The sequence below is a fragment of the Symphodus melops genome (genome assembly GCF_947650265.1).
Source record: "Symphodus melops genome assembly, chromosome: 13".
Classification (NCBI taxonomy): Eukaryota; Metazoa; Chordata; class Actinopteri; order Labriformes; family Labridae; genus Symphodus; species Symphodus melops.
This window is the reverse complement of record NC_136703.1, coordinates 4,675,565-4,702,914: the sequence shown is the minus strand read 5'-3', so window position 1 is coordinate 4,702,914 and position 27,350 is coordinate 4,675,565. Positions and strand designations below refer to the sequence as shown.

Below are 27,350 nucleotides of genomic sequence, written 5' to 3'. Positions count from 1 at the left end.
TTGAACGCACGAGTCTCATTGGATAAAGGTAAATTGAATAGTAAATGTTCCTAGGGCACTTGAAGGCAACAGGATATTGCTGCATTCACGTGCTACTCGGATGGTATGTTCCCGAGGTTGGAGGTCTTCTGACTTCAATGTGCTCATAAGCTTAAAGTCGTAATGTGGGAACAACGCAGAGACAAAATGATCATGTTTCTATGGTTGAAAGTGAACTAAATGACTGTGCTATGACAGCCACTGATGGGAAACAAAATAATACCAACTTGCGACCGATTAAAGCCATGAAGTAAAGTTTTAATAAATGGCGAATACATAGTTTTGTTACACCATGAAGTCAACTTAGCCAGTTATGTTTCTTCAGAAAAATAAAAGTCAACTCAGCACATTCGAGGCAATACGTTACTCCTAATTTAGCAATTTTGTTCCGCCTTTTAACAGCCTTTCGTGTGCAATGTAACAATCTGAAGCTAGTTTGTCCGATTATTTCAACACCACGTGAAGGCAGGCCTTGAACGCAGCTCGAGTGTGTGAGTACTGCTGCTGCTAAGACGAGTTCAGTTCAGCAGAGGATGTCACCGTTTGACTTGTTCGGTCCAAAAGGTGAGTAAAGTAATTGTGTGTGACGTTGTTGTAACGTAAACAAGGAGACATACACGTTAAACTCGAGTTAGCCCGCTGGTTTGTGTCGGTAAATAAAACTTGTTGAACGTCTCTGCTGGCTAACTAGCTAAACAGGACGTTCAGTTCCTCTTCGTTTTGAATTAATTGTTGTTGCCATAGAGATGGATGATCACTGTTTTCTATAACACACAGATGAGGTCTGGTCTCTGTTTCTCACAGCTGATTACATGTACCCAGCTTTTATCAACGGCTAAATTGCTCATTTCCATCCACCTGCAGACTCGCTGTAGTCGGCTCGGGAGACTCGGGTCCGACAGCCCTGTTGAGCCACCATGGGGATGCGGCTGTCTCGCAGCGGCAGCAGCCTGTCTCTCCTCCCGGACAGGCAGAGCAAAGGCGGGACGGGAGAACCTAAAGACTGCGATAATGACTCTCTGGATGGGACGAGCAGACGTGAGGATATCGCTCAGTTCCCATACGTGGAGTTTACCGGCAGGGACAGCATAACGTGTCCGACATGCCAGGGGACAGGACGGATCCCCTCATGTGAGTAGAGACGGGAAGGAGCAACAACAACAACGAAGAAACAATGTTTTGAATTAGAAAAAAACTTAAACACGTCAATAAATCAATTTTACATTACCTTTTAGTACACTATTTCAAGTATTGCGTGTTAATAGTCTGTCTGAGGAGATGCAGACAGCTGGTAGAGTAAATGTCACAAATCATGTTTCTTTTCAGTCAGTCGGACTTTATTTATTGTTGTGCTTGATTTCAAAAGCAAATATCAAATCCAAAAATAGAAATAACGGTAGTTTTATGATCAGTCTTGCAAAAGCCTCCAAAAAAGGTCATAATAAACGCAAAAGTAAAGTAGGCAAAATGTAATGAATCTGGATATTTATGAGGTCGTGCCAACTACGAAATATTTCAACTCTGTATTTTATTTATTTATTTTTGAATTAAAAGCTCAAATATTTTTAGATGGATTTTAGGATGCAATATCTTATTAAAAATGTATTTTCTGTATATCGCTGGTTTTTAACTGGTCCGTCTTCAGGACCCATCAACAAATCCTTCACGTAAAATTGCGGCCAAATTTTGGACACTTTTCGTCTCATCAGATTTATTTCATGACAAGGTGTAGCTTTTTGGGTCTTAGATGGCACAATATATTTCACATAACAAAATAAACATGTTTAAGAAGCGCTCAGTAAAATAATTGACACTTGATGCACATTCACACCAAAATATCCAAAGCAGTTAATCCCCTTTCTCATGGGAACACAATAAAGATTAGATTGACTGTTAGATATACTAATTCAGTTTGATTAAGCCAAAACATGCAGACAATTATGTAAAACAATAATAATAATAATAACATCTAGTATTTGCAATATCACTTAAAACTCAGCTGGAAAGATTGCCTGTAGGTTGTTATTGTAAGTATGTAGAAAAGCAAACACTTTACTTTTTTTTTTTAATTCAACAAATTACACTGACAGAATAACGTTTTGGCTGCATTTATAGTTCTATTGTTAAGTTACACTGTTGTTATGAATTTTAAGAGTCTTTCCCATGTGTTGGGAATGTCTATATAGAGGAGAAACTCTAATCAATATGTGACTTGACTTGTTTGACTTTGTTTTTCTAGATCAAGTCAATGAGCTGGTTGCATTGATTCCATACAGCGACCAGAGGCTGCAGCCGCAAAGAACGTAAGTGAAAAAAAGTACTTGTATATGTATTTCTGTGCCCATGTTATGTTTGTTTTTCACAGTTTAAAGTTAAATTGTATCAGATAAACTACAAACTGCCTCATTGATTTTTACAGGAAGCTGTATGTGGTCCTGTCGATCGTCTTGTGTCTCCTGGCTTCCTCCCTCGGGGCCTTCTTCCTCTTCCCTCGCTCCGTTGTTGTCATGGACGATGGCATACACTCAGTCACTGTACAATTCGACACCACCAATCAGAAAGTCTTAATGAACATGACGGTAGGTTGCCCCCCAGCCGATTGTAGCTGGTTAGACCTCGCTGTTTGTTTACAAGGTGCACTAATCTGAAAATAATGAAGTTTAATCCAACATTCCTTCCACCTCTAGGACGGTTATAAAGTTCAATTCTTGTTCAAACTTTGAGAGAGGTGTTGAATCTGCTGAGGCTGCTCTTCGTGCTGTTGTTGAACTCTCGAGGTTTTAGCTTGGCCTCGTTGTTGGACATGATGAAGTCTCTGGAGGTCAAAACAAACATCAGAACCTTCATGGTTGTTGGATTTATTCCACGGCCGATGTTCACCACTACACCAGTTTAAGTCAAAGGATCCCAACAGACTGAAACTGACGTCTGTGTCGCTTCTCAGTCATCTAGGTCAACAAGTCCTTTTTCTATTTATTATATAATTAAATGATTGTAATTATATTTACTTATTGATTATTTTTGTGGTCAGTGTTAGTGTGGTGGTTTGTGCTCGGACCCGTCTTATGTTCAGAGGCCGCGGTCCACTCTGCGGGAGGTTTGGGTCCAACCTGTAGCTCCACCACATGTCGTTCCCCTTACTCTCTCTCTCCTCCTCCTCCTCCATGTTCAGACTCTTTATTTCTGTGGAATAACAAACTGAACTGAACTCAGGTCGTTCAGGTCAGAGTTTTGTTTTAATGCATCCAAATTAAAGCGAATGAGATCAGAGGATAAACGGATCAGTTCACAGAAATATGGATCAGCAGCTGCGTTGACTGAAGTTCAGGAAAAGTTCAATAGGGGGAAAATGTGTCTCTTAATAATGCCTACACTTTTCTTTCACTGAGGCAGGAAGAAGAAGAAGATCTGGACTGTGATGTGAATGTGTGCAGCATTCCTCTACAAGCAGAGCAAATCTCCTTGTTTACGCCGTCGTCTTTTATTGTTTAAGACTGGCTTCTTTTCTGCTTCTTTGTCGTCAAGCACAAGCCATGTTTCCAGCTTGTTAATGAAAGATTAAATCGGAATGTTCCTGAGATACAGAACCATCCAGAAATCTGCATCTGAAGGGTTGAACAGGAAATCAGTGCAAGACATGTTTGCTCTCTGCAGCTCCTCGTGTGCCTCTGAGCACTCCTCTCTCAGACACTGCTGTGTTGTTTTTAACTTTCTGTGGTGATGAAAAGTATCCCCCCATCACTCCACCTTTAACATGAGGCGCTAGATTGTGATGAAACACGTTGTAATAGTTATGATAGCTTACTCTGTATCTCTCATTTTGTTCTCAGAGCACGCTGAACCTCAGCAACCCAAACTTCTTCTCGGTGTCGGTGGACAGTGTGAGCTGTCAGGTGTTTTACATGAAGACAGTGATCGGGACCCAGCAGCTTCACAACGTCACCACACTGCTGCCGCTCAGTGACAGTCAGGTAAAGTGGAATAACTCTTATCATAGCTTTTTATGTACATCAACTGTATGATGTGTTATGTATTGCAGATCAATATGGATTTTTCTATCGCTAAAATTATCTGAAAAGTCACAAAGTCGTTCATCATTTTCAAGACAAGGGGAAATATTTAAAGGTTTTAAAATATTCAACACATAAAAAAAGGCTGTTGTGCTTTCTTATGGAAACCATCAGGTGAAGTAGCACATGCAGCATGTCTGCTTTGTAGACTTGTCTTCACTGTAAATCAGATAAGATGTAATAACTCTGTATGACGTCTAGTGTGCAAAGGTTGAAAGGCGGTTGACTGTTATGTAAGGCCCAGTCATTTCTAAAAGGTTTCCTTCCTTTGTAAACATGGTGCTGTGTGCACAGAGAGAGTCCTCAAGTAGTTCAGGTTCAAAGTTCAGTATGTTGTCACAGCACGCGTGTAGGTGTGCCGGGAACAGGATGTGATATCTGTCGGATAAAAACTGCTCTGTCTGTATGCACGAGGCCTTCCTTCATAAAGCTTTTCATGCTTGAAGACATAAGAACAAAACACACTCCCCCTAAACTCCAAATCTTACATCCCACCTCCTGCCAACAAATTCCATCAAAAAAAGAACAAAAGAAAGAATGACTTAATCCTACTAACCAGTATTTTCTATGTAGTGAAAGCCTCTTATTTTTTTCATTCAACCAAGCTGTTGATCACCATGCACATGGGAGCTGTAGTTTCTATGGATCTGATGCAACATACACCATCCTGCTCCTAAAAAGACTTTATATCACAAGTCTGAAGCTGAAGATGGAAAATGTCAACATGTTCAAACGGGTGTGTGTGTGATGTGTCCGTCTTCTGCAGGTAAACTACACGGTCAGCGTGGAGATCGGCAGCAGTGCACCCTACGTCTAGTAAGTGTCTCTGCTCTGACTTTGTCCAAACGGCTTTCATATGGAAGAACACGTAACGTGGACATTTGTCCACAGACTCTTGTTGAGTAGGAGTCGGGTCTGTTCCGCCTAAAGGACGGCTCCAGCATGAGAGAAGGATTTATGAGAGAGTAGTCAAATGGTACAGCTGCAGAAAAGGATTTGCAACACTGACTTTAAGTCCACTGTATAAGTCAAGCTCCAAAAAACACTCAATCCTACATTTCCCATAATGCAACTCCAGCCTGTACTTTAAAAGTCAGCATCAGTTCTGGCTCCTCATCTCCAGTCCAGAGCCGGACACGTGTTAGACCATCATGAGAACAACTGATGAAACACTTTTTACATCATTTTATGTCAACACTGAGACACTTTCTTGTTTGTTTTTTTAAGATATATGTATGTTCGGTATGAAGCCTACATATTGTGTTCACAACGTTACACTGTGCTGTTACAGTGTTCACGTCACACTAACCCTCGCTGATTCAACCCTGACGTCGACATCGTCCTCTGAGGAGTAAACTCACTCTGCAGTTTGACGACGGTCCCTTTGGTTTAAAAACCCCCATAAGAAATGGCCAAATATGAATCCAACACAGACGCATCTGTTCAATCGTGTTGTTGATTAACTGGAGATGATTCTGGAGTGTTTCAGTCTAAAGGTTTCTCTGTTGTGTGTCTGTTTCCAGCGCCTTCTGCACCATGCCCAGCATTAAGGTCCACAACATCGTCGTCCTCATGCAGTGAGTTTTATTTTCATGACTTCTGCTGCATGTTTACTTCCATTAGTCGAGCTGTTTAGGTTCACCTGCTTCTACAAAAAGTCCTCCATGAGAAAAAAGTCCAGTTTGAAAGAATGAGGAAATGAAGATAAAGGTGAAGATAAACTGCGTTAAGTGGATGAGGTAGACTTGTTTGTTTTGTTTGTGCAGTAGTATTACTTCATCCTGTTACACTCTCGCTCTTGTTACGTGACACGCAGCACAAGACCGGTGACAGAGTGGAGTTCACAAACGATTTCAGACTAAAAGTGTCACGTACAGTTCATCTACTGAACAACAGTCCAGATTTATGGACTCTTCTTTTCTGTCCCAGAACAACAAGACGGACTGTTTGTGTCAAATAATTCACCATGATTTTGATTTGACAACATATGAATCACGTGTTCATCAAACTTAAAGACTCTTTGAACACTTTGAAAACAAGCAATCAAATAAAAAAATATAAAAAAAGAATCATAAATAAATTAGATGTTGAATCTTTTAACACACGTTCCAAAACCTGTGAATGAAAGAGCCAACCTCCACATGTAGTACGATATGAGTTACAGCTCGTGGCCTCTTTTCTTCCTCCAAAAATAAGCAGGATAAATGAGAAATTTGTTTTCATTTAATTTCTCATTATAAGTTCATGATGATGATCAGAACTGATGTTGCTTCTGCGTCCGTCTGTAAAAGCTCAGAAGGATTAAAGGCGTGAAAACCTGGTCAGATATTCAATGAACCCAGGTGACGTGTGCTCAGATTCACTTCTTCATTTGGAGACACTTCAGACTTCAGGAAATGACTCGGCGCATCTCCTTTCTCAACCCTTGAGATCCTTTCTGTCGCCCCGTGTGTTTTCTGAAGCCTCTCTGTGTTCGCTGCAGCGTTGGTCTTTATTTCTGTCTCCTTCTTTCAGAACCACAGTGACGACTGCAAACATGGTGCGAACGTCCATGAACAGCCTGGAGGCCTACCGCTACATCGACTGTGGCTCCAACACCACAGACGTCCAGCAGCACCTCCTCTCCTCCACCCTGTCCCCCGCCTTGTCCCTCAGCACCCCTCTGCCATGAGCCCTGCCTCGCTCCGAAGGAGGAGGCGCAAGATCGTCGTGCAGCACTCCAGGATGGTTTCTATCCAATAGCAGCAATAATTTCAAATGGTGCTTTTTTTTTTTTTTTTGAAGCTCAGGGTAGAATAGTTCTAAAGAAGGTGCTGTAAATGATGAGGCTATTTCCTGGAAAAGATGAGGATTTGCAGCTGGATGAACTTCCTATTGGACAGCCTGCAGGCGACAGATGCTTGGTTTCATTGTGGTGGTTGTGAAACGTGGACATTTCTTGCCAAACTCTTTTAGACTTGACTTGAATTATTAGTGCTCATGATCGTTTGCTGTTTCGGGCAGAGCGAGTCACATGTTCTGGGGGTTAAAAAACAAAAGTAGAAAATTGAATAAGTCCCTGCAAGCAAGGGCGCATCATGACCATGTTTTGTGTAGGCAGGACAAATGTCAGAGAAAGAGCTTTTCTTCAAGATGAATGGCCGACATTCTCTGCTTACTAGACAGCATTTCTGCCCTGCCTTGAATTCGCTCTGCTCGCTCATAGCTCCGTCTGTCTGTGCTGCTGTTGTTGCACCATCAGGAGAATTTTCCTTCAGCAAAGCTTGAATGACCTTTGTGTTAAAACACTGCTTTCACTTGATGCTGCTAACAGGGAAGGAACTGGCCGGTTGTTTCTATTGTGGATTGAATGCAGGGATTATTTAGTATTTAGTATTTGCACCTTGAAACTTGGACTTATTGTTACAATTGCTCCCTTCCTTATTTAACAGTTTCTTAAGTTTGAGAATAGCATTCACATATTCAACAAAAAAAACAGTTTAAACAAAAAGGATCTCTTGACAGTATTCTGGATTCATAAAAGTGAGAGAGGCAGTGTTCTTAGATTTGATTTCATATTTTGAAGTGACCTAATTGCTCTCTCTCTTTTTGGTTAAAAAATCCTTAATCATCCAACTTGTCGGTGGGCATTTCAGACCAGGAGGCACAGAGACTTTTGACCAGCAGGTAAATGTTGGAGGACTTTTCTTAAAGCATCCACTCTGAGTGCAAAAACAGTTGATTTGAAAATATTGTGATTTTTTTTTTTTTTTAAAGGGATAGTGGTTTGTAAATTTATGTATGAAAGATTTTACTACTTTTTAATAAACTGTTCTTAAACTGGCATTAAAATGAGATGTGAATAATAAAAGTTGTGATAAATACAAACGGCGCTGGATGGTTTTGTGTGGAAACAATTTAGACCTGCAACAAGTTCATACATTGATCTAGAGAAAATGAATCGGCAGCCTGTGTTCAATAAATCATTATTTGTGTAGCGTTTAAAAAAACTTGTTGACGTGACGTGGATCAGCAAAGTCAGACAGATAACCTTAGATGATTCAAATAACCACTAAGGACCATAAAGACCATACAGCCCTTTAGGTACCACATCATTTCAGTTTAATTCTATTCTTCATTGTTTGGCATACAAAAACACATCACATCCTTTCCAAACATACGTTTCCTTTTGTATGTCTCATATGCTGTCCTATTGCTATAGCTGCATGTGAAAATATATTACTACATCATATAGAGAACAGGCAACAATATATTATCACTGGAATACAAGGACTGTTTTCTTGGGTTTAACAAACACTAAATAAATGCATAATACAAATACAAGAAGCAATAAGTACAAAAATATAACTGGATGAAAGCTTATTAATACATGAGTGCTTCGTCTTTGGTTAAGTACGTCAGTCTTCAGGCCACTTTCTCACCTGTGTGAGTGTGTTCACCTGTCTCTGCTCTGTTTATTGAATCAGTCTGCTTTATAATGCATTTAAAAGAAGTGAATGGAAACTAAACGTTTCACGGAAATGGTGTGCTTCCACTCTGTGCGTCCCTCCTCCTCCTCAAGCTTTTTCCACATGCCACATGCTTTGCTTTAAACGTGGACATAACGACACCCCGCCCGTCATGTTTACCTAAATCCCCTCCAAACACACAAACACACACCACTCCCTCGCCAACATGCACACACACTTATTAAAGGTTAAAAACCTCACATTCATTAATACTTTCATCAGAGTTATCTCTCTCGCTCTCTCTAATTATTGTGTTGGTGGGTAAAAAAACCAAACTAAAACATGATTGTCACTGACAGTCCATGAGTCAAAGTTGAACACTTCTGAAGGTGGAAGGCAAGCGTGGCTGTTAATACATACATCTGAACACCTGAACATCTTTAGATATACAGACTGAAATACATCCTCAGGGCTTTGGTTCGTTTTATACAGAGAACAAAATAAGAGTTTTGTAGCATTACATAAAATATACACTCACTGTTTATACCTACATTTATTATTCATGTCTTTATATCAAACATTATGAGGGCTTTGTTGTCCAGAAACAGTGCAACCACATATCCTCTCTGTAACTTCTTCACACCGTCAGTGTGACCTCGAAGCTGCTTTAAGTTTGACTTTCACTGTTACACTCGGCACAAAACAGAACAAGATAGTTAAAAAAAAAAAAGCTGTTTATAACCTTCATTCAACCAGGAGCCTGTGTCACAAAACTTTAACTTTGTCTGCCTTAACACCGCTGATCCTGGATAACCTTTATCATGAGCTGGTGTTGGTTAGTTCAGATTTGACTGAAAGTAAATTAAAAATCATTAAAAGACCTTAGTCAGAAGCTGATGAAGGAAATGTGTTTTGGGAGCTTAAGGAGGTCATCAGATGAAATTTGAGAAACAAACACAGTAAATATGCTGTGGGTTTAAGACAATGTCCAGATACTCTCACCAGTTTTTAAAATACTACACATAATAATTTATGGTTTACATGTTACGGTCAAATATGATCCTGCATTTGATCATGCCTATAAACCCCTCTATTCCAGCCCTGCTCAGAACAGGCTGTTGTAGCTTTAAATGTAAATGAGCTGTGTCTGACCACGCCCCTCTCTGGATGAGCCCTGGTGGCTCGGATGTTTTCTCGCTCCTTGCCCTTGTTAACAGTGGCAGAGACGGGTTACCACCCTTTGTGATGTCCCAAAACCAAAATCTTTTTGAAAATGTTTCAGCCTCAGGATATTTAGACATTAATATAAACATTAATAATATACTGAAATCTAAATGAATAACCCACTAATTGTTTCTGATGGTACAGGCCCCTGGTTGATGTTTAGTCTCAAAGCATAATAGAGTTCTCCTCTGAAGCCTCCTCGTCTAGGGTGTAAACTAAACATCAAGGTTATATTTGAACTTTGAGTTCTGTAATTTGTTTTTCATTCAAAAACACTGACCCATTCATTACACATGAAAAGTGGAGTTGTACTGCCAACCAATCCTTGTTGGATTAGGCCGAGTGGAAAATGAAAAACAATCAGTCTGGATCATGGACTAAGATTTTAAATCACCTTCATAATGTCTCAACACCAATAATAAGAAACTCTGTGTGGTAAAGTAGTTATGGCAAAGTATTATGGCACTTCTTCAGAAAACAGCAATACTAGGTCATTACTGTAACAATAACGACTCGTGAGTATTGTCTTCAAACGTGTCACTGCTGATCTGCTGAGTTTGGTCTGTGTCTTTGTCTCCCTCTATCGACGCTGCGGCAACATGACCTTGTTGATAAAGTTGACGATAGCAGAGGCAGGTTGTTCGGGGTCCAGCTCTGCAAACAGGTGGCAAACGTTCTCTGCCAAGCTGCCTGGCTTCTTGGCTACAAAACCAAACACCCTGAGAGAGGAAATGTAAAAAGTAATGTGAGGGGAAAAGGCAGAGACATGAAGTAAGTGAGCATGTGAGGAAGCAGAATGGAAGTGTTCTATTTGTCTACACAGATATTAGAACCAGGATCATGGGGTCATGTGGGACTTGATTTCCGTTGTTAAAAATGTTTGCCGGCATGATTTCGCCAAGGCATGCACGCAATGTGATGCCATGCAGAGGCTCGAGGATCGCTAATTTCTCAGTCACAGGTTGAGCCACACCCTCTTCTTAAAAACACATGCATACACTATGATCTTTCTCACAGTCATCAAACACAAACAAAGCACTTACTTAACAGTGGTGTTGTCTGAATTAGTCCACCTGAAGCCAAAAGAGAGAAAGAGATAGAAACCAGACTCAGACAAGCGCGCACATTCAGAGCTGCCAAACAAGCTGATGCAGCTGCAGCCTCGGCCACAGCCAGCATGCTCGCAAACAAAAACAATCACATGCACTCACATGATTTACTCAGGATAACGAATGCAGTCACAGCACATACAAACAGATCCATGCCAGGGCTCACAGCAATAAATGCAGTGAATGATCATGGATGCAATGAATGGCCTGATTGTTGAGATGACGTGTCTGTGATTTCTGCAGACTTTAGGGTTAGTTTTGGTTCCAACTACAGCTACAAAGAGTCAGTCGGATGTTCTTCGTCTTTAGAGTGCCTACCTTCTGTCCTTAGGGTCGATGCTGCTGAACGTTACACTGTTCACAGGGTAATGTCTCCTGAAGAAAACCCTAGAAAAAAGAAAGACAGAGAGAGCAGAACAGGTCTTATGAGACAGTTCATGAGTAAATGATTATTGTAAAAAAAGTCTACAGTAACACTGATGCCCTGTAGTTGCAGCTACAGTGTGACCCATCATCATTCACCAGGTAGTGACTGTTGACCATCAAATGTCAACAAACTACAGATGACTAAAAAAAGGGAACACTTTGTAACTAATTCAATGATATAAAAAAAACTAATTACTGTTAATTGGTAGTGCATCTCATGCCATTACATCATTTAGTGTTTTGCATAAAATGACAATTAAACTGCTATTATTGTGAGCTGAAAATTTTTAACAGGACAAGTCAGCTGACACCTGTGAGGCCACTCAGATCATTGACAGGAGGGACCTACAAACAGAACAGGTTAGAAGAGGTTTATTAAAGGAACCAATTGAGCCACTAATTGATTCCTAAGATGAAATCATAATTTAACATGTATCACACTAAGATAATAAAATGTTGCTGGTGGTGCAATGGGGGGTGCTGTCGCATAGTCACAATCACTAAACGACAGCTGGAAGAACTGGACAGCCAGATGCACGTGAGGACAAAACATAAAACCTCAGACCACAGCTGGGTCAATAAAGAGTGACCAACAAGCAAGACGTTTACTGTACTGAAGAATAGAAGTGAGGATGTAATGGATATTAACTATGACATATGAATCCATTAGAGAGTCTCTCACCTGCGCTGGCTGTCAGTCAGTGTGATGCCCAGCGACGTCACCTTGAACTGGACCACAGTTGCAGCAGGACGAGGATTACGACCGAGGGAAGCATCTGTTGCCTTGGCAATGGCCTGGGGGCCGGTCAGAGACTCTGTTTCTACAGAGTTCAGGTAGAGGACGTTACAAGCTGAGGACAGAGAGAGGAAGACAAATTTCAGAGTGTTATGTAACTGATGAAACTGCAACAGTGCCATTGTTTGTCTTCGTTTTAAGTTTAGTTCCATTCATGTAAATCAGTGTAAATAAATGCAATCTTATTTTACGAAATGTATATTTACATGGTAACAAAAGCAGAAACACATGTTGTATCCTTTTGTTTACACATAATAATTGGACTCAGCTGGAATAAGAAATCCAACAGCCTGCTTTAGGAAGCGAGGCAGGACGGAGATCGTACCTGCTCCTTGTTTCAGCAGGTCAGCGGCCGTGCTGATGTTAGTAACTGGTTGAATCTCCTGCACCTCTCCTATCAGATCTGATGACAATACAAAAAACAATCAGGATATCAAATAATGCATTTAATTTAAAACACCTGACATGTCCCTTGATGTTTAAAAGTCGTCATTGAGGATTTACTTTTTTATTTAAATTTTAAAAATGTATCACAGATTTTTTATAACATGGAGAAAACAAAAACAGATTGTGAATCATAAATGGATTGACGTTTTTTTTTTATCATGCAATCATTTGAAAGCAGTTATAATTCTTTTTTTTTTTTATGAAAAATGCTTAGCATCATGTAGTCAGTCTTCTGTTACATTAACTTGGATATTTGGACTGTTGATAGAAAGAAAGGGAGTCATTTGTTACTCACTTCTTTCTGACAGTTTATTCACAAAATATTAATTCTACAAAATATTAAAAAAAAAACTAAAAATATGGAGGTGTGCTAACCTTTTTCTTGGATCTTCAGAGTGCAGGGCAATGAGATGGGTGTGATGGAGTGTTGGTAAACCAGCGCAGACAGACTCCCTGTTGGTGACAATAAGAAATTAAAGACTGATTTCATTTCTTGAAGATAAAAAACATATAAAACAATGATTATATTTCCTTAGACTTTCCCTTCCAGGCTAACAAAAATACTTCCTCTAGACAGACATGAAAAACATGTCTAAGTTGAAGAAGGACATGTTACCAAAGTAAGGCTCATTCTGACAGCCTTTAATCTTCACTCCTCGAGGGCCTGTCTCTATGAGAAAGTGTCTGACCAGCTGTTCCAGAGGGTCGTTTACTGGAACAGAAAAAAGTTGTAAAACAGTAAGTAAACTGCAAATACCAACACATCTACTAGAGCTGCTTACGAAGTGCAATGTCACACCAAAATGTGAACAGGATAAATAAAGAAGACATGAACAATCTTTACCTTTGCTGCTGTGGTTGTTGACATTGGCGGGTGGAGTAGCCACTTTCAGGGCCAGGCCATAGGCCCCTTGGAAAGAGTTACTGTCCCTGATCAGGAAGGTTCCTGGCTCTCTCTCCTTCAGACCTGCGATTGCTACAACCAAATACATTTGAAATATTAGGTGTGATTTGTCCTGTTAAATTGCTGCGTTAGATTTGTTTTAAAAAGAATATTGAAGAAGTTGTTCACTTTTAGACGTACCTTGCTCTCTGGAGATGCCAGGCTTGTACCAGAATCTTGAGCTGTCCTGAACAAACTTCACACTGACTCTGTTTGCGCTCTCTGTCTCAATGGCTGTTTCTCTATCATTCTGGCCTGCAGGGGGTGCAATTTCCCCCACGGTAGGAGAAAATGTGACATGGTGCTGATGTTGGGCATTGCTGGTGGTGGAGGGAGGTATATGACTCACCGCTGGCTTCGGACTTCCAAGCCCCTCGTTAGGTGAACCTGGTTGGGTTGGCGGGTGACGCTTCTCAGGCAAGGGCGGCTGTGGGTGAGGGAGGGGGATGGAGATAGTGGAGTAGTTGGAGTAGGAGGAAGGATGGAGCTGAGGAGTTGGACCCGAGTAGCATGTCCTCTTGTTGCTGTCAAGAGATGGATTTTGTCTGACAGGACTGTGCTCCATGTTTGGGTAATGGTGGTGTGGGGGTCCATGCTCCTGGCTGTGGTTTGGATGGTTGGGGTCAGGCCCACTCAACATCAACCTCCTACTCAAAGTGGCAAAGCCGGGAACCGGGGTGTCAGAGACTGGGGAGCCCTCCATACTAGAGGAGGCAGGCTGGGGGGAGGATGGAGATGCAAGGGCAGTTGAGGCATTGGGTGCAGGACTGATGGTGGGTTTGGGGGCTTCAGGATGAGATCCGTTGGTTGGAGAAGATCCAATGACGTCTGCTGGGGTCGTTCTTGTCAATTCAATGTCTTGAGTTTGTATCTGGCTCTGAGGCTGGGACACAGATTCTGCCAGTGCAGCAGATTCTGAAGGTTTGGGGGTTTGAAGAGAGACAGGTCTGTGTTGGGAATTTGTATCTGGTACATGAGAAGCATGGATTGGGGTTGAAGAAGCCTGGCAGAGACCCTGGTTTGCTATGGCTGCCGTCGCAGAGTCAACAGAAGATGTGTTGTGTACTGTCAAAGCTGATGATGTTTCTGGCCTACAGTGCTGCTGTTGGGGAGCATTTTGGGACAGGTCTGTGGATGCAGTGCAGTGATTGTGGGGATATGTTTGTAAAGGTGTGGTTGGGTGGGACTGAGAGTCTTTTGCCACCTGAGGCATGGATGATGGCTCTGTGCTGCTTCTTTGGCTTTCTGGGACAATAGTATTGGGAGGAAAGTGTCCGTCCCTGGGAGGGGAACCCTCGCAGTCACTGCCGATGATGTCTGTGGTCCGGATCTCATACTCTCTCACTCCTGGACTGGGACTGTAACAGACAGAGTATGGGTTGCTGTAATATTCAGACTGTAAGTGGGTAGACTATTAGTTACTTCTGAATACCAGATAAAAACACCAAATGCTGCTCAGCTGGAATACCTTTCCCTTGTGCGTAGAGGGCTGCTCGTGTGGACGGGAGTGGATGGCCCAGACATGTCAGACGGCGTGGAGCATGCAGCGTGGACGTCCCTGTGGGCTCTCTTAAAAGAACCATGAGTTATATGATCCCTCCAGCCCACACTTTCACCAGAACTACGAAGGCCATCTGGAAAGTAAGAAAACAATGGAGAATGTTTAAAAAAAAAAAAAAAAGTAAGTAATCAGCATTCTTTGCTCCCAAAGTTGAATCAAAATACTTGGTTTTTGGCCATCAAGATGAGGAGTTCTGTGGTTATTGTGCAAGGTTTCTGCCCGGTCATACTATTAAGCACATGCTGTTCTTGATTATGGCCAATTTCCATTCTTAACAGTAAACACATTTCTGAGTGTCTCTGTTTTAACATGACTCACCAGTGTGTGAGTCAGAGCTGTATGACTGCTGTGAGTCTGGATGCTGATGGTGGTGGTTATGGTTGTGGTCTGCTTGCCCGTTGCTATGGCTGCAGGAACCCGTAGGCAGTGGGGATGTGGACTCAGACTGGTATCCAGAGCCGTAGCCTCTGCTTTCAGATGGCGAAGGCTGGTAGGGCGAGCAGGGGCACACCTGGCGGGGCGTTTGGTAACCGCTGCTGCTGCTGCTGTACTTCAGATCCAGTTGAGAGTGAGCGTGGGACCTTGATGCCTCTGGATAAGCTGGATGACCTGACGGCAAAGGGTCAAATGTGAAGGCTGGAAGGTCGTGACCCTGGGGGCCGTAGGAGGCTACAGTGGCCCTCCTGTGCCAATATTCAGCCTCTCTATCCCTCTCCCATTGCAGCTCAGCCTCCCTGTCTCTCTCCCAGTGGAGGGACAACTCTCTTCCTCGTCTCAGCCCTGGATCCCTCTCCCAGTGGAGCTCTGATCCCCTGGGTAACTCTGGTTCCCTCGCTCTCCTTAGCCCCACTTCCCTCTGCTGAAGCTCTGCATCTCTGTCCCATTGGAAGCTTTCACTTCGGTCCAGCCTCAGGGTGTGGTAAGCCACAGATTCCTCTCTCCTGATGTTGCAGTCTCTACAAGGACAGCCAGGGGGAGGCAGACCATCCATCAACATTATGTCATGATATGTAGGGCTTGTGGCAGGCTTGGGGTGGTGTGGGTGGGGATGATGGTGGCTGTGAGGAGGAGGAGGATGGTGGTAGGGACCAAAGTCATCTTCTCGACAGTAGAGGCGACCCGGGGCAGACAGAGGGTGATGATGCAGGTGGTTGTGGGGGTGAGCCGTGAGGTCTGGAGATGGGTATGGACAGATGTGTCGAGATGAGGAAGCCTCCGAGCAGGAGCGGTGTAGGTAGTGCGGAGGGCCACTCTGGCGGTCCCACACTAGGTCTGGAGGTGGAAGGGACTGGTGGGAGTGGGGGCTGTAGTGCTGGCACAGATCCATGTGTGATGGAGGAGAAGCTGGACTGGGACTGGCGGAAGGTGTTGCCCCGTGGTGCCCATTGGTACCAGGAGCCCGATCCAGGCAATAACCATTAGGCATTAGGAGGGTGCGGTCACAGCCAGGCTCGGCACAGCGCTGAGATCGGTAACCATCACGGCAGGAGCACGACCGACTCAGCATCCCTGTTCTCTCAGAGGGCAAAGAATCTCCATCATCCAAGATGGCTGTCTCTCGCTCTCCATCTCGATTTCCCTCGATGCCCCCAAGAAGACGTTCAAGCTCCTCTCGCTCCTGTCGGGTTGGGGGCGGAGGGCGAACCGGCTCCTCCGCACTATCAGGGTGGATTGATGGTTGATTCAGATGGAGGGAATGGGCTGAGAGGGCGGAGCCAGAGCCTTGAGTGATAAGATGATCGGGCCTGTCTTCTGCAAGGCCTCCTGCTGTGCTGCTGCCATTGGTTGAGCTGAGAGAACCAGAGCCAGGACCTCGGCGCTTCTTAATCTGAGCGTAGAGACTACCATCCAAAGGACCTCTGGTGTGGGCGATATCTAAACCAAGAGGACAGAGGTAACATCAGAAATGAAAGTGTCACAGAACTAATAAGAGCCTGTTTAAACTTTATTGCTCAGCAGTTTCAGGACCTCTTTCTACTTGTGATATATGTTTTTTGATTTGCATTGTCCATGGGATAAAAAAAATAAAAAAATATGTAGACATGTAATGGTTAAAAGTTATTATTGACGCCCAGCTGAGACGGGATCTGAAATGAATACTTAATGTATTAATGTATTAATGTATTACCCTCCAGGCTGTCCTGGTATCGTTGGTTGAAGTTCTCATAGGAATCCCAACGAACCACTGGGTCCGCTGTATTGTAGTCGACCGTTACAGCTGGGTCATTTTTCTGGTACTCACGGCCTGAGAAAACACAAGTTTAATGTTTGCATTAGTTTTTAATAAATCAAATAGTATTTTAAAAAGTGCAGAATAACAATAAAAGTTAGCCAGTGACACTTTATATATAGAGCAAGTCTAGACTGTACTCGTTGGAGCACTGTCTAAAGAAACCTCACATCGATCCCACAATGAACAATGTTGAGAATTTGACAACTTTTCTTCAAGTACAACCAGACTCATTAGTAGACATACATCTTCCATATTATGGCTAAGACAATAGGATGGGATTCATGTGAATAAAGGGAGAGACATAAAGAACGTTTCCTACAATTTAGAACTAAACACTCAAAGAGAGATTTAGAAACAAAATCCAAGTGAGTAAACCAACCTTTCATTTTCTCAGGTCCGGAGGAGAAGACAAACTCCACTGTGGCATCAGATGGGAAACGCTCATCTGGAAAAAAAGAAAATGTAACATTTCTAAAGAGACACAAAGATTTCTCACATCATCGGCCTTTTGAGTTCTCGCTACAATAAAACTGTATATATTAGCTCCTCGTGAGACTCAGATTTAAGCATACCAGAGCAACAGCATTGGAGGGAAACCCTCCAATACATCAAACCCAAAAATACCTTCCACAGATGTGTTTTTAGTTGAATGAACCCACAACGGTGTGTTTGTGTACATTAGCAATGTTTCATTAAGTGTAATGGATTGATGACCACATTGAAAAGCTCCTTTCCTTTACAGTCTTGTTTCTCAGCTGCTCGTACTCTATCATTTTACTGAAACTGAAACCAAGAGGAAATGAGGTAATGACCATGTTCATTATAGACTTAAGCAATAGACCAGTGTTCAGTAGGCCTCCTTCACGCTCTCTGAGGGATAGTTACAAACACCCGATCCCTTCATACAGTACAACCCACTCTTGTTACTAACCTCCAAGGAGCTGTTATTATGTTCAAGATGGAGATTTAACTACTCCTGTTAAGGGATTTATTCAACCACAGTATTAGGAGGCCGTTCTAGGTAAGCGACCACTGTGAATACTTTTCTTCAATGCTAATTTCCAAAGTGCTGTTATCATGTAAAATACTTGTATTTGGCAACGATTTAACAACAAATCTTCCGTGCATGACGATAAGCCAATGAAGCGAGGTCTTGTGAAATCCACTCTTGCCTTAAGAGAGCACTATCATTTGTCCGTGTACATATAAAGGGTGGAGTGTGTGTTACTTTTAAAATGAGGAATTACAAAGACTTTCTAAATGAACATACCTAAACAAGCTTCATCCAACTCCCCTTTGCCAAACCAGAGCTGGGATCCGTGGATGGTGCAGGTGTGGAACTGCAGCCTGAACACTGTGTCTCTGTCAGCACTCTGAGCTCGCCTGTGGTAGCATTTGACCTGCAGAGGGCAGCAGAGGTGAGCAGAGAGGAAAGAGAGAGCATGAGCACTTTGGTAAGTACATTTTAAGGCGCCTTGTTCCAAAACGAGTGACACCTACACTTTCTGAAAAGACAGCGTGCAGGAAAAAGGAAGAAATGATCATTCCTTGTTAACAAAGTGACAAAACCTTTTTCATGCCAACATTTGTATAGCAGGGGTGAACTCTTCCATTTAAACCACAGTTAAGCAAATGACCGAGTCAACGGGTCGTCAGGTGTCATATCCTCACCATGATGTCCCCCTTCAGCAACAGCGCTGGTTCAATGGTCACACTCAACCGCCTGCCTCCGGTGCCTTGAAGGTCGCTGTTGGAAACACAATGTACACACAAAAAGCTGAACAAAAAGAGGAAACTCAATGTGACCAGAATGTCACAAACAGAGGCTGTTTGCATGTTATCACAGACAGATTTAATAAGTTTAGATTGTTTGACAGCTGGGGTTTTGATTACTCAACATGATCAAGTTTTCATTTGGCCGTGACTATAGTCACACTAGTAACTTAGAAAAGCCTTAAGCTAGACAATACAAGTAAAAGATATGAGTTATAAAAGTCTGGTTTAAGAAGAAAGAGGCTCTTTGTGTTATGTTCTTCACTCCTGTCTCTATAAGCACTTTGTGACACTGTTCAAACCTCAGCCCAAAAAAGAAAACACCAGAGAACCAGGAGTTAGGCTCCTGCTTATCTGCACCATCATCTGGGGATACGAAAACAAGAAGCACTCACTAGATGCCTGAAGTGTACACCAACTGCATGGACTGGTAGATCTTCAAGAAGGGGAAGTAACCTAGAGGGAGGAGAGAGAAATTTAAACACAGCGGGGCATTATCAAAGTGGAGGACGGAGGAATGTGCTGACTGCCACCCCCGCCTTCTGGACTTGATCATCAGATTAAAGATAAACAGACTAGTTTGTGTGGGCGGAGGGTGAATGTGCCCATCTATGAGAGCGGTGAGTCAGGGACATGGCTGTGATTCAGGAGGGAAGCCTGACAGAGCGTCACACCAACACAAACACCTCGTCATGTATACAACTGAAAACAGAGTTAAAGTCAGATCAGACAAGAGATCAGAGACTGAGGGAACGTCTCGGATCTCGCAATGTCTTCATGTTCTCCTCAATCTTAGTTCTCCAAATGTTTAACAGAAGAGCAGGAAAAGATTCAAGGAAAAATGTTTGAATTTCTCTCAAAGGCATTAGCTGAAACATGATTTAATGATGGCCAATAACTCTCAAATGACATTTGAGTTTTGTTTGCAGTTAATACGATGTAATGACCTCTTGCTACATTACATGTTAATACTTCTTAAAGCCATTTCCTCTGGCACAGACACTTTCTTTTTTCAAATATGTTGGTTAAAAGCATCTGAATTGATGAATATTTCACATGTACAATTATTATTTGATAGTTAGGGTTGTAAATTGTACATCGACGTGTAGTTTTCTAGTCTTCTGACTACTCAAAGTGCTTTTTCACCCCAGGTCACACCTACACATTCACACACTGATGCAGAGGCTGCAATGTAAGGTGACCAGCACAAGTAGCTAATCCCATTCATATACATTTAAATGCCGCCACCGAAACAGGGGGAGCAACTTGACGTTAAGTGTCTTGCCCTGGGACACATTGGACATGTTGCTGGAAAGACCAAAAAAAGAGGTTTTGACCCTTAATGGTGCAAACAGGCAGATCTATTTTTTACACTATGACGAATTAGCTTTAAATAATATGAACTCACCTCCTTCGCCCTGGAAGTTGGGGAGTGATGGGATGAGGACTTGGTGGAGGAAGAGGGGACTGCTGTTCATCTTGATCGCCCCAGAGAGAAGGCCTCCAAAGTAATAGATATACCTGAGAGGGAAGAGGAAGAAGTGAGAGAGATCCTTATAAAATAAAAGAAGGGTAATAAATTTGAGGAATACTAATAACAGATGGTGACTGAGAGAGAAACCAAGAGAGAGAGAGAGAGAGAGTGAGAGAGACAGACAGACAGAGAAAGAGAGTAGAAAAATGCAAACAGCCCAGGAGCAGACGAAGCTGTTGCCAGAAAGTCAGATACAAAGAGAGGCCAAAAAAGAACAGATACTTGAGATTTCCTAAATCTGGTGATGTTGAGTTGTTATGTACTAATGGCTATGAAAGGAAAAGGTCAACGTTTTCATTAAAAAGATGACATTTACTTTGATTTTCTGGGTTTGATTTGGATTTCAACAAACTAAGGAATTAAGGAATAGTATATCTACCCTTCGTTATGCATGAGTCTTCCCTTGCTTGATTTATGCCATTCAAATCACTGTATGTTAAATATGAACTTACATACATGAGATTGTTAGCTTAGCTTAGCATTAAGCTAAGGGCTAGTGCTAGCCTGACCCTGTCCTGAGTTTAAAAAAATGGCTTGAAGTATAACCCACTTACACTGATTTTTAATCATTATTTTTTACATTCAGTAATACATTACTAAAACATTACACATTTTCAGACTTAAATTTATGAAATTAAATGTCCTTATCTCACAGCCAATATTTTAAATTCCCATATTCAGAAAAGCACTGATTTAATTTATCAAAGAAAACAATGTCTCTGTGTTATTGTAAACCATGACAGCGAGGCAGCATGCTTACTGTGCAAACTACCAACCTAAAATATGCCCTTCTTTGAACAGACCTATTAATATAGGCTATATAGTTATATAATTGAAGAGCTGGAAGCAAGAAGATGTTTCCTTTTTCTTTTCCCCTTGAATAGGTTGCTACAGGAGATGCATTTACTGACCTCAGCTATGATGTTGGACACTCTCAACTGTCACCCTCTACCCTTCACCCCTCATGCTCCCAATTTCCTTTCTTTTTATCCGGTGGCCTCTACCTGTTTTGGGACGGCTGGAGGGAAGACGACACCTTATCTTCACAAAACTTCCTCATGGCGAGAGTACTGAGAGCCTGATCCGCCCTGCAAATACACACACACACACACACACACACACACACACACACACACACACACGCATGCTTATAGCCAACAATTTCCATCATGGGACTTGCACCAGACTGTCTTGATGCTAGAAAGTATGTGGAGAGGATACAGCTGCCATCAGCCACAGGATAAACCAGTTTCCAACACTTCGTCCACTGGGCATAATTAATCACAGCACTTATCAACAGAGTCTGAATGGAAATCATTGTGCTGCATATTCTTAATTTAGAACAGGACAGTCAGTGGATGAAACAGATGAAAAGCTGTATTTTAATACATACGAGAAAAACATGCAGTTCAATACTTTTAAAAAACAGGACAATGCTAACTGTAGCTTTTAATGTCTCTAACACATACTCACCCCGCAGAGATCTTGCTGTAGTGCATGTAAGCTGCAATGATTACTCCTGTTTTACCTTTGTTGCCCTGTAAGAGACATGAGAGGAGAACAATTATGCTGAGCTGTTTTTTCGTTTTTTGTTGTATATAATGTAGATCTGGCATTAGACTAACTGCAGTAAGACATTGCACTTAATCACAGTCTTTTCTCCAAAATAAGCATTAGGAAGAGTCTGAATTATGACAATAAAAACTTACATGTGAACAGGCCATGCTGTTTCACTCTGTATTAGGGCTTTCACACTTGCAGAAAACTCTTGATATTTTGCACACTGACACATTTATCATTTAGACTTCACTCAGAGTTTCTCCTACTAGACCCCTAGTATTTTTTTGGAGCAAGTCCAAGTGAGCCGTTGGGCGAACGCAGCAGAATATTATCCAGAGAATTCACCTCAAGCCAACGGTTTACAGTATATTCTGTGACTGTTTGCATGTAACTGATACGATCTTTGCGCACATAATTAAACGGCAGCATTACCTATTCATTTTCTTTTTCATTTCCCAGAGGCCGGGTGTTTAAGGGCCATGATGTCACACTTTTTTAATGCAGTCAGATTAAGCTCCAGCTAGCTATCAGCAGCCCTCAGATTTATTGGTGCCAGATGTTTTTAATAACAATAATGTTGATGTGAAAAAAAAGAGATTTTATTTGAATTCAACAAAACATGTTATGTTACATATGCAAAACAGCAAATATAAAAATATTTTTTGATTGATATGCACCATTTCATTACTGTTTTTTAGTTTGAATGTCTGCACATTGCGTATCTGTCTCATATCATGCAGGTCTAAATCTGATACCAACAAGACTGGCTGATTTCCACGTGGTCCTCTTAACTGACTGTGAAAGAGGTCTCTTGATTTTCTTCAGGCTCTGCGGTTTGTAGCAGGACAGCTGATTTTTTACAGCTTTAAAGGCCTGACTGTTGTGGCTGCAGCTCTTACTTTTGATAGAGAGAGACAGGGATGAGGCAGGGACATGGAAACATGTTGACAAGCAGCTTGAGTTCAAATTAAAAAGCTCCCTGTCGCGTCTCCTCACACCGGGTGCCCTGCACTTCCTGACACATTCCAAAGACATTCCAGCATTAAATTCCTAATGTGACCCTTCAGATACAAGCAAGGGGGCTGCAGCACCACACTTAGCACAAATTAAAGCATGTTTCCATACTGTGTTGATCGGTGGAATTTCCTTCATTGAGAAAAAACTTGTTTATTCCCTTCCTTGACACGATCTGCAGCTGGGGGAATAAACTGCTTGTAGCTGGAATGCTGTGGAAAGCCAACAGGCCACAGAAGAAGTCTGGTTTTTAGTATTACGATCCTTCAAACCAAAAGCAGTAAATGAAACATTCAGAGAAGCCGTGGGAGCTCATTCACTCTCTGTGTTGGCTGGTTTGTGTTTGTTACATGTAGTCAGGTTTAATATTCAGAGGGACAGAAAAGTCAGTGCACTAAATGTCCTTCAAAGGTAAATGTAAATTGTAAATGAAACAAAATTGAAGTTTAAATTTGATCGATTTAACGTAAAAAGTACGCTACTTAAGTCAAAATGTAATGTTGACAACACATCCAAGATGGCGGATGAAGCAACAGAGTGTGATGTTAACGGTGACAGTTTCTGCATTTCTATCAATGCCACTTCTAATTGGACCTTTAGCGGAGGAGAACATACAGGTGAGTGGAAAACTAAAGATCCCTTTCAGAAGTCACGGGATAAAAACATCATCAACTCGCCAACTTGCTCGCCTTGAATTATTACCCGCCTTCAAGCATCAGCGCACCCAAGTTCTTGTGGGAGTTTTTACCAGGGGGCCAGCAGGAAAAAAAATCCAGATAGAGTCGTGTTAAAATTTTCTTTTTTTTTAATTATTATTCTTTTTTTTTTTAGGTATTATGAATAATATTGTAGGCTCAATTTGAATTACAGTAAAAATCAATTAAAGCTGGCGACTCATGACCTGAATTGGGTTTGATTTTAACTTTGCTCAAAAGTCAGACCTACCTTCAAAGGAATAACACTGAAATTCAGAATCAAACTGCAATAAAGTATCACAAAGTTTTTCAACTTGAGAATTCATTCGTTACTTGATACTAATGTATATTCCATTATGTGGCTGTATTGGATTAATGATGAAACATATCACTCTATTTTAATAAATCTGTCAGCTGGTGGCCTGGGAAACAGAGCCACATCTGTCTTGGTCACACCCTGAACTCTGACCTTGCAGTGTAGGACCACCACGTGCTGGGGGTCGGAGGTCAGCCACGTCTCCATGGTTTTACATATGGCACAGATCTTATCCAGGGGAGGTGCGTGGAGGTCTGGCCAGCCGAAGTCATGAACCTGGAGGTTTATGTTGAGAGAGAGAGAGAGAGAGAGGCCACGTTGACGGAGGACGTTTAACTGCAGGCTGTGAACAGAATTTATTACAGCAGAAAAAAAAGGCTAAACTAAAATCCTACCTTTGTATTTAGTCTGGTGATATCGTGCCGTCTCTCGGAGAGGTTCAGAAGCTGAAACATAAAAGATATTTATCCCTGTAACCAGTTATCATTTCGCTTATTTTATCATGGGTGTGCCAGGAAAAAACAAACAGACTGCTAATTTGTGGGCTGCTGACTGTATTTCCACTTCCTGTGGCTTTATGTTTCTTTGTCTATTGTGCAGCTGATTTAAACTAAATACACTGAAGAGGGAGGTGAAATCACTGCCGTAAAGAACCACAAAATGCACAGAGACAATACACTACATTTCTGCTGCCTCACCAGGAATTTGTCCTGGTGTTTAGACTTGAGCATAGCTGCCACCTCCTTCAGGTTGATACGGTATCTTTGCTCCTCTAGCTTCGGGGGGAAGAAGACGGAGATGATCCTCTCTGTGATGTAGGTCAGGTCGAAGTCGTAGTGGCGCTCCATCACTCTCTCCATCACGCGGTCCACGCTGAAGCTCCTACAGGAACAGAAAAGGAGAGGAGAGAGAAGGGTTGTGTGGTCATGCAGAGAGACAGAGTGGGAGAAAGGTGGACGTGGATCAAAATGTGTTCGGCTTCTTGCACAGCCTTATAAAACCGCTCTCTGGCTGGATGGATGAAGGATAAGAGAGGGACATGATAACACAAAGATTAGTTCAAAAGCTAACTCCTTCCATCACATGACTGACACTTAACATTTTAGAAAGAGAAGAAGAGTTCACTGTGAGTGTGCAAACCACTCAGAGATCATTTCTGCAGATGTAGAAACCTATTGATATTTAACATGCATTAAATATATGTATAACAAATCCTCCTGAGAATGAAGCCGCAGGCTCGGTGCTGAATGAGATGACTTTTACCTTGGGAGGGTGTTTCTTTGTTTGCTGTAGGTCAGAGACTTTGTGGATCCCTGTGGAAAGAAAACAAAAATAAATTTAAAACACATAGATGATATAGACTTCCTGATTGATTCGGCGATATTAATATGCTGATTTAACGGGAACAAGTTAAAGGCGAGCTAGAGCGTTATCTGGTAGTCATATTGATGTGAATGCAAGACCCAGGTAACCAGGACTCTGACTGAAATATCAACTGTCATTCTAAGAGTTCAGCAGCTGATGATAAGCTCTGAAAATTGTCAAGAAAGTCAGTAAAAAAGAGGAAAAGATGAGGGTGGGTGCAAGGGGGGGGGGGGGGGGGGGTAAATATGGCGATAAGGAGGGCCAGGAGACAGGATGTGAGGGCTCACCAGGTGCTGGGTGTGTCGAGAAGGTGCGGTCCCTCTGCGCTGCTGGATGCATGAAGGAGTGGTGACAGGATCAAAATGAAGAGATGACAGAAGAATGTGAAGAGGAGGATGATAGGAGGAAGTGGGGCAAGGATGAGGTTGAGAGGAGGTGAGAGAGGGGAAGAAGGAGGAGTAAAAAAAGGAGGGGATCCAGAGGAAGGAAAGGAGAATTAATTCAACAAACAGACTCTCTAATGGATAAACATTACTACTTCCTGTAGCAACATCAGCTATTTCTTCTCCAGGACTGAAATCCTGCAGCGCTCCAGGAATGAACCGAGCTCAAACTCGGTTGAGGGCTCGGCTTCCCAAATGGAATTCAGCAGGAGGAAACCATACTGTGGTTTTGGGAAGCCATCGCTTATAAGACACAGAGGGAAAGCTGGTCTTGTACGATTGAGGAGAGAAATGGAAGTCTAAAAAGAGAACTCACCAGATCATTGGAGGGAGCTGGGATGCAAGCCGAGGTCACCTAGAACACACAAAGACAGGCGCTTTGAATGAAAGGTCAATTCAATTTAATTCAGTTCATTGAGGAAGGAGACTATACATGGGGAAAAATGCCAGAGTAAGCCAAAACGTTACTTTTCATCTCTCGTCCCCTGGCCTTGATCTTAAAGAGGCTTTTTAGAAGTAAGTAAACAAGGACACAAAGGAAAACGAACAACAATACAAAAAGAACTTAGCACAAAACAAGACACAGAACAAAGCACAAAGCAGAACACAACAGAGTTCACACAATGCATTTTATTTTTAAAGTTGATTTCAATGTGGGTTTTTGGAACAGCCCCCAGTGGACACACACAGGTTGTCTGCTTTGCTTGAGGTTGACCTTAAGCATATAAAGCATTATAAAACTCACATATAACGTTACAATTCTGTATTTCTGAACTTAATAAGGTCAAAGTTTCAGCTCATGAGGTAAACGTATGTTGTAGTAGTTCACCTACGTAAGATGTTAAAGGACTCTCTTGTCTCTGCACTGGAGAGCAGCCCTCCCTGGCACTGCAGCACTCCAACGTGATTGTATTTAAGATCAAAACATGCATACGTAAACTGATAAACAGAAAAGGCAGCACATTCGCAAGACTGGACATTAGTCATTTCTGTCCTGACAACAACATCAGAACCAATCCTTAACTCACACATGATGAACAACAACTAAAAATAACGCAGCCTCATGATTTGTGGAAGAAAAAACGTCAATGCTATATTCCTTTAACCTTGAATCTCACTTTACAAACTGCTGGGAATGTTGCCCATCTAAGATCAGGATATCTCAGACAGACAGTTCAGCAGTGCAGCGTACTGAAGCCAGACTGCACGAGGCCTACACAGATAGCGACGTTTTTAAGAGAAAACATGATGATGAATAGAGCACAAACACTGTCTGTAAAACCACTTAGAGCGACTAAAGGGCCATGTAAACACAAGCCCATCTAACGTTTGAGAGCATGTTTATGAACTGTAA

At 42.1% G+C, this 27,350-nt stretch overlaps 2 protein-coding genes across 6 annotated transcripts in view; one reads left to right on the top strand and one right to left on the bottom strand.

The window, feature by feature from the left end:
• The first annotated feature begins 484 nt into the window (after nucleotides 1-484).
• On the top strand, nucleotides 485-7,976 carry LOC306833842 (transmembrane protein 106C-like). The gene is made up of 8 exons (XM_079359421.1): nucleotides 485-603; nucleotides 904-1,170; nucleotides 2,279-2,342; nucleotides 2,459-2,618; nucleotides 3,870-4,010; nucleotides 4,876-4,925; nucleotides 5,633-5,686; nucleotides 6,624-7,976. Exons 2-8 carry the CDS (start codon nucleotides 957-959, stop codon nucleotides 6,778-6,780), a joined length of 840 nt encoding a protein of 279 aa, XP_079215547.1. The 5' UTR covers nucleotides 485-603; nucleotides 904-956; the 3' UTR covers nucleotides 6,781-7,976.
• Nucleotides 7,977-8,187: 211 nt separating this feature from the next.
• Nucleotides 8,188-27,350, bottom strand: part of tns2a (tensin 2a) — a 51,981-nt gene continuing 32,818 nt past the window's right edge. For 2 of the 5 annotated variants that reach the window (XM_079359416.1, XM_079359420.1), the window contains exons 4-28: nucleotides 26,313-26,351; nucleotides 25,841-25,882; nucleotides 25,452-25,501; nucleotides 24,887-25,070; nucleotides 24,584-24,634; nucleotides 24,342-24,464; nucleotides 22,077-22,141; nucleotides 21,608-21,691; nucleotides 20,478-20,590; nucleotides 19,465-19,525; nucleotides 18,968-19,043; nucleotides 18,567-18,696; nucleotides 17,676-17,741; nucleotides 17,192-17,308; nucleotides 15,382-16,938; nucleotides 14,971-15,136; nucleotides 13,644-14,860; nucleotides 13,404-13,535; nucleotides 13,176-13,271; nucleotides 12,935-13,012; nucleotides 12,438-12,515; nucleotides 11,999-12,167; nucleotides 11,209-11,277; nucleotides 10,825-10,854; nucleotides 8,188-10,500 (exon numbers count right to left, since the gene is read on the bottom strand). In XM_079359416.1, coding sequence (XP_079215542.1) covers nucleotides 10,362-10,500; nucleotides 10,825-10,854; nucleotides 11,209-11,277; nucleotides 11,999-12,167; nucleotides 12,438-12,515; nucleotides 12,935-13,012; nucleotides 13,176-13,271; nucleotides 13,404-13,535; nucleotides 13,644-14,860; nucleotides 14,971-15,136; nucleotides 15,382-16,938; nucleotides 17,192-17,308; nucleotides 17,676-17,741; nucleotides 18,567-18,696; nucleotides 18,968-19,043; nucleotides 19,465-19,525; nucleotides 20,478-20,590; nucleotides 21,608-21,691; nucleotides 22,077-22,141; nucleotides 24,342-24,464; nucleotides 24,584-24,634; nucleotides 24,887-25,070; nucleotides 25,452-25,501; nucleotides 25,841-25,882; nucleotides 26,313-26,351 — 4,932 coding nt within the window. In that variant the 3' untranslated portion in view covers nucleotides 8,188-10,361. The remainder of the gene's footprint in view (nucleotides 10,501-10,824; nucleotides 10,855-11,208; nucleotides 11,278-11,998; nucleotides 12,168-12,437; nucleotides 12,516-12,934; nucleotides 13,013-13,175; nucleotides 13,272-13,403; nucleotides 13,536-13,643; nucleotides 14,861-14,970; nucleotides 15,137-15,381; nucleotides 16,939-17,191; nucleotides 17,309-17,675; nucleotides 17,742-18,566; nucleotides 18,697-18,967; nucleotides 19,044-19,464; nucleotides 19,526-20,477; nucleotides 20,591-21,607; nucleotides 21,692-22,076; nucleotides 22,142-24,341; nucleotides 24,465-24,583; nucleotides 24,635-24,886; nucleotides 25,071-25,451; nucleotides 25,502-25,840; nucleotides 25,883-26,312; nucleotides 26,352-27,350) is intronic. The other 3 variants (XM_079359417.1, XM_079359418.1, XM_079359419.1) reach the window with 3 other exon arrangements.

Bases quoted from the DNA above. Each gene is read 5' to 3' on its own strand.
- LOC306833842 (XM_079359421.1), top strand. From the start codon at position 957: ATGGGGATGCGGCTGTCTCGCAGCGGCAGCAGCCTGTCTCTCCTCCCG. The intron at 1,171-2,278 runs GTGAGTAGAGAC...TTGTTTTTCTAG, and splicing joins GACAGGACGGATCCCCTCAT to ATCAAGTCAATGAGCTGGTT. The intron at 4,011-4,875 runs GTAAAGTGGAAT...CGTCTTCTGCAG, and splicing joins TGCCGCTCAGTGACAGTCAG to GTAAACTACACGGTCAGCGT.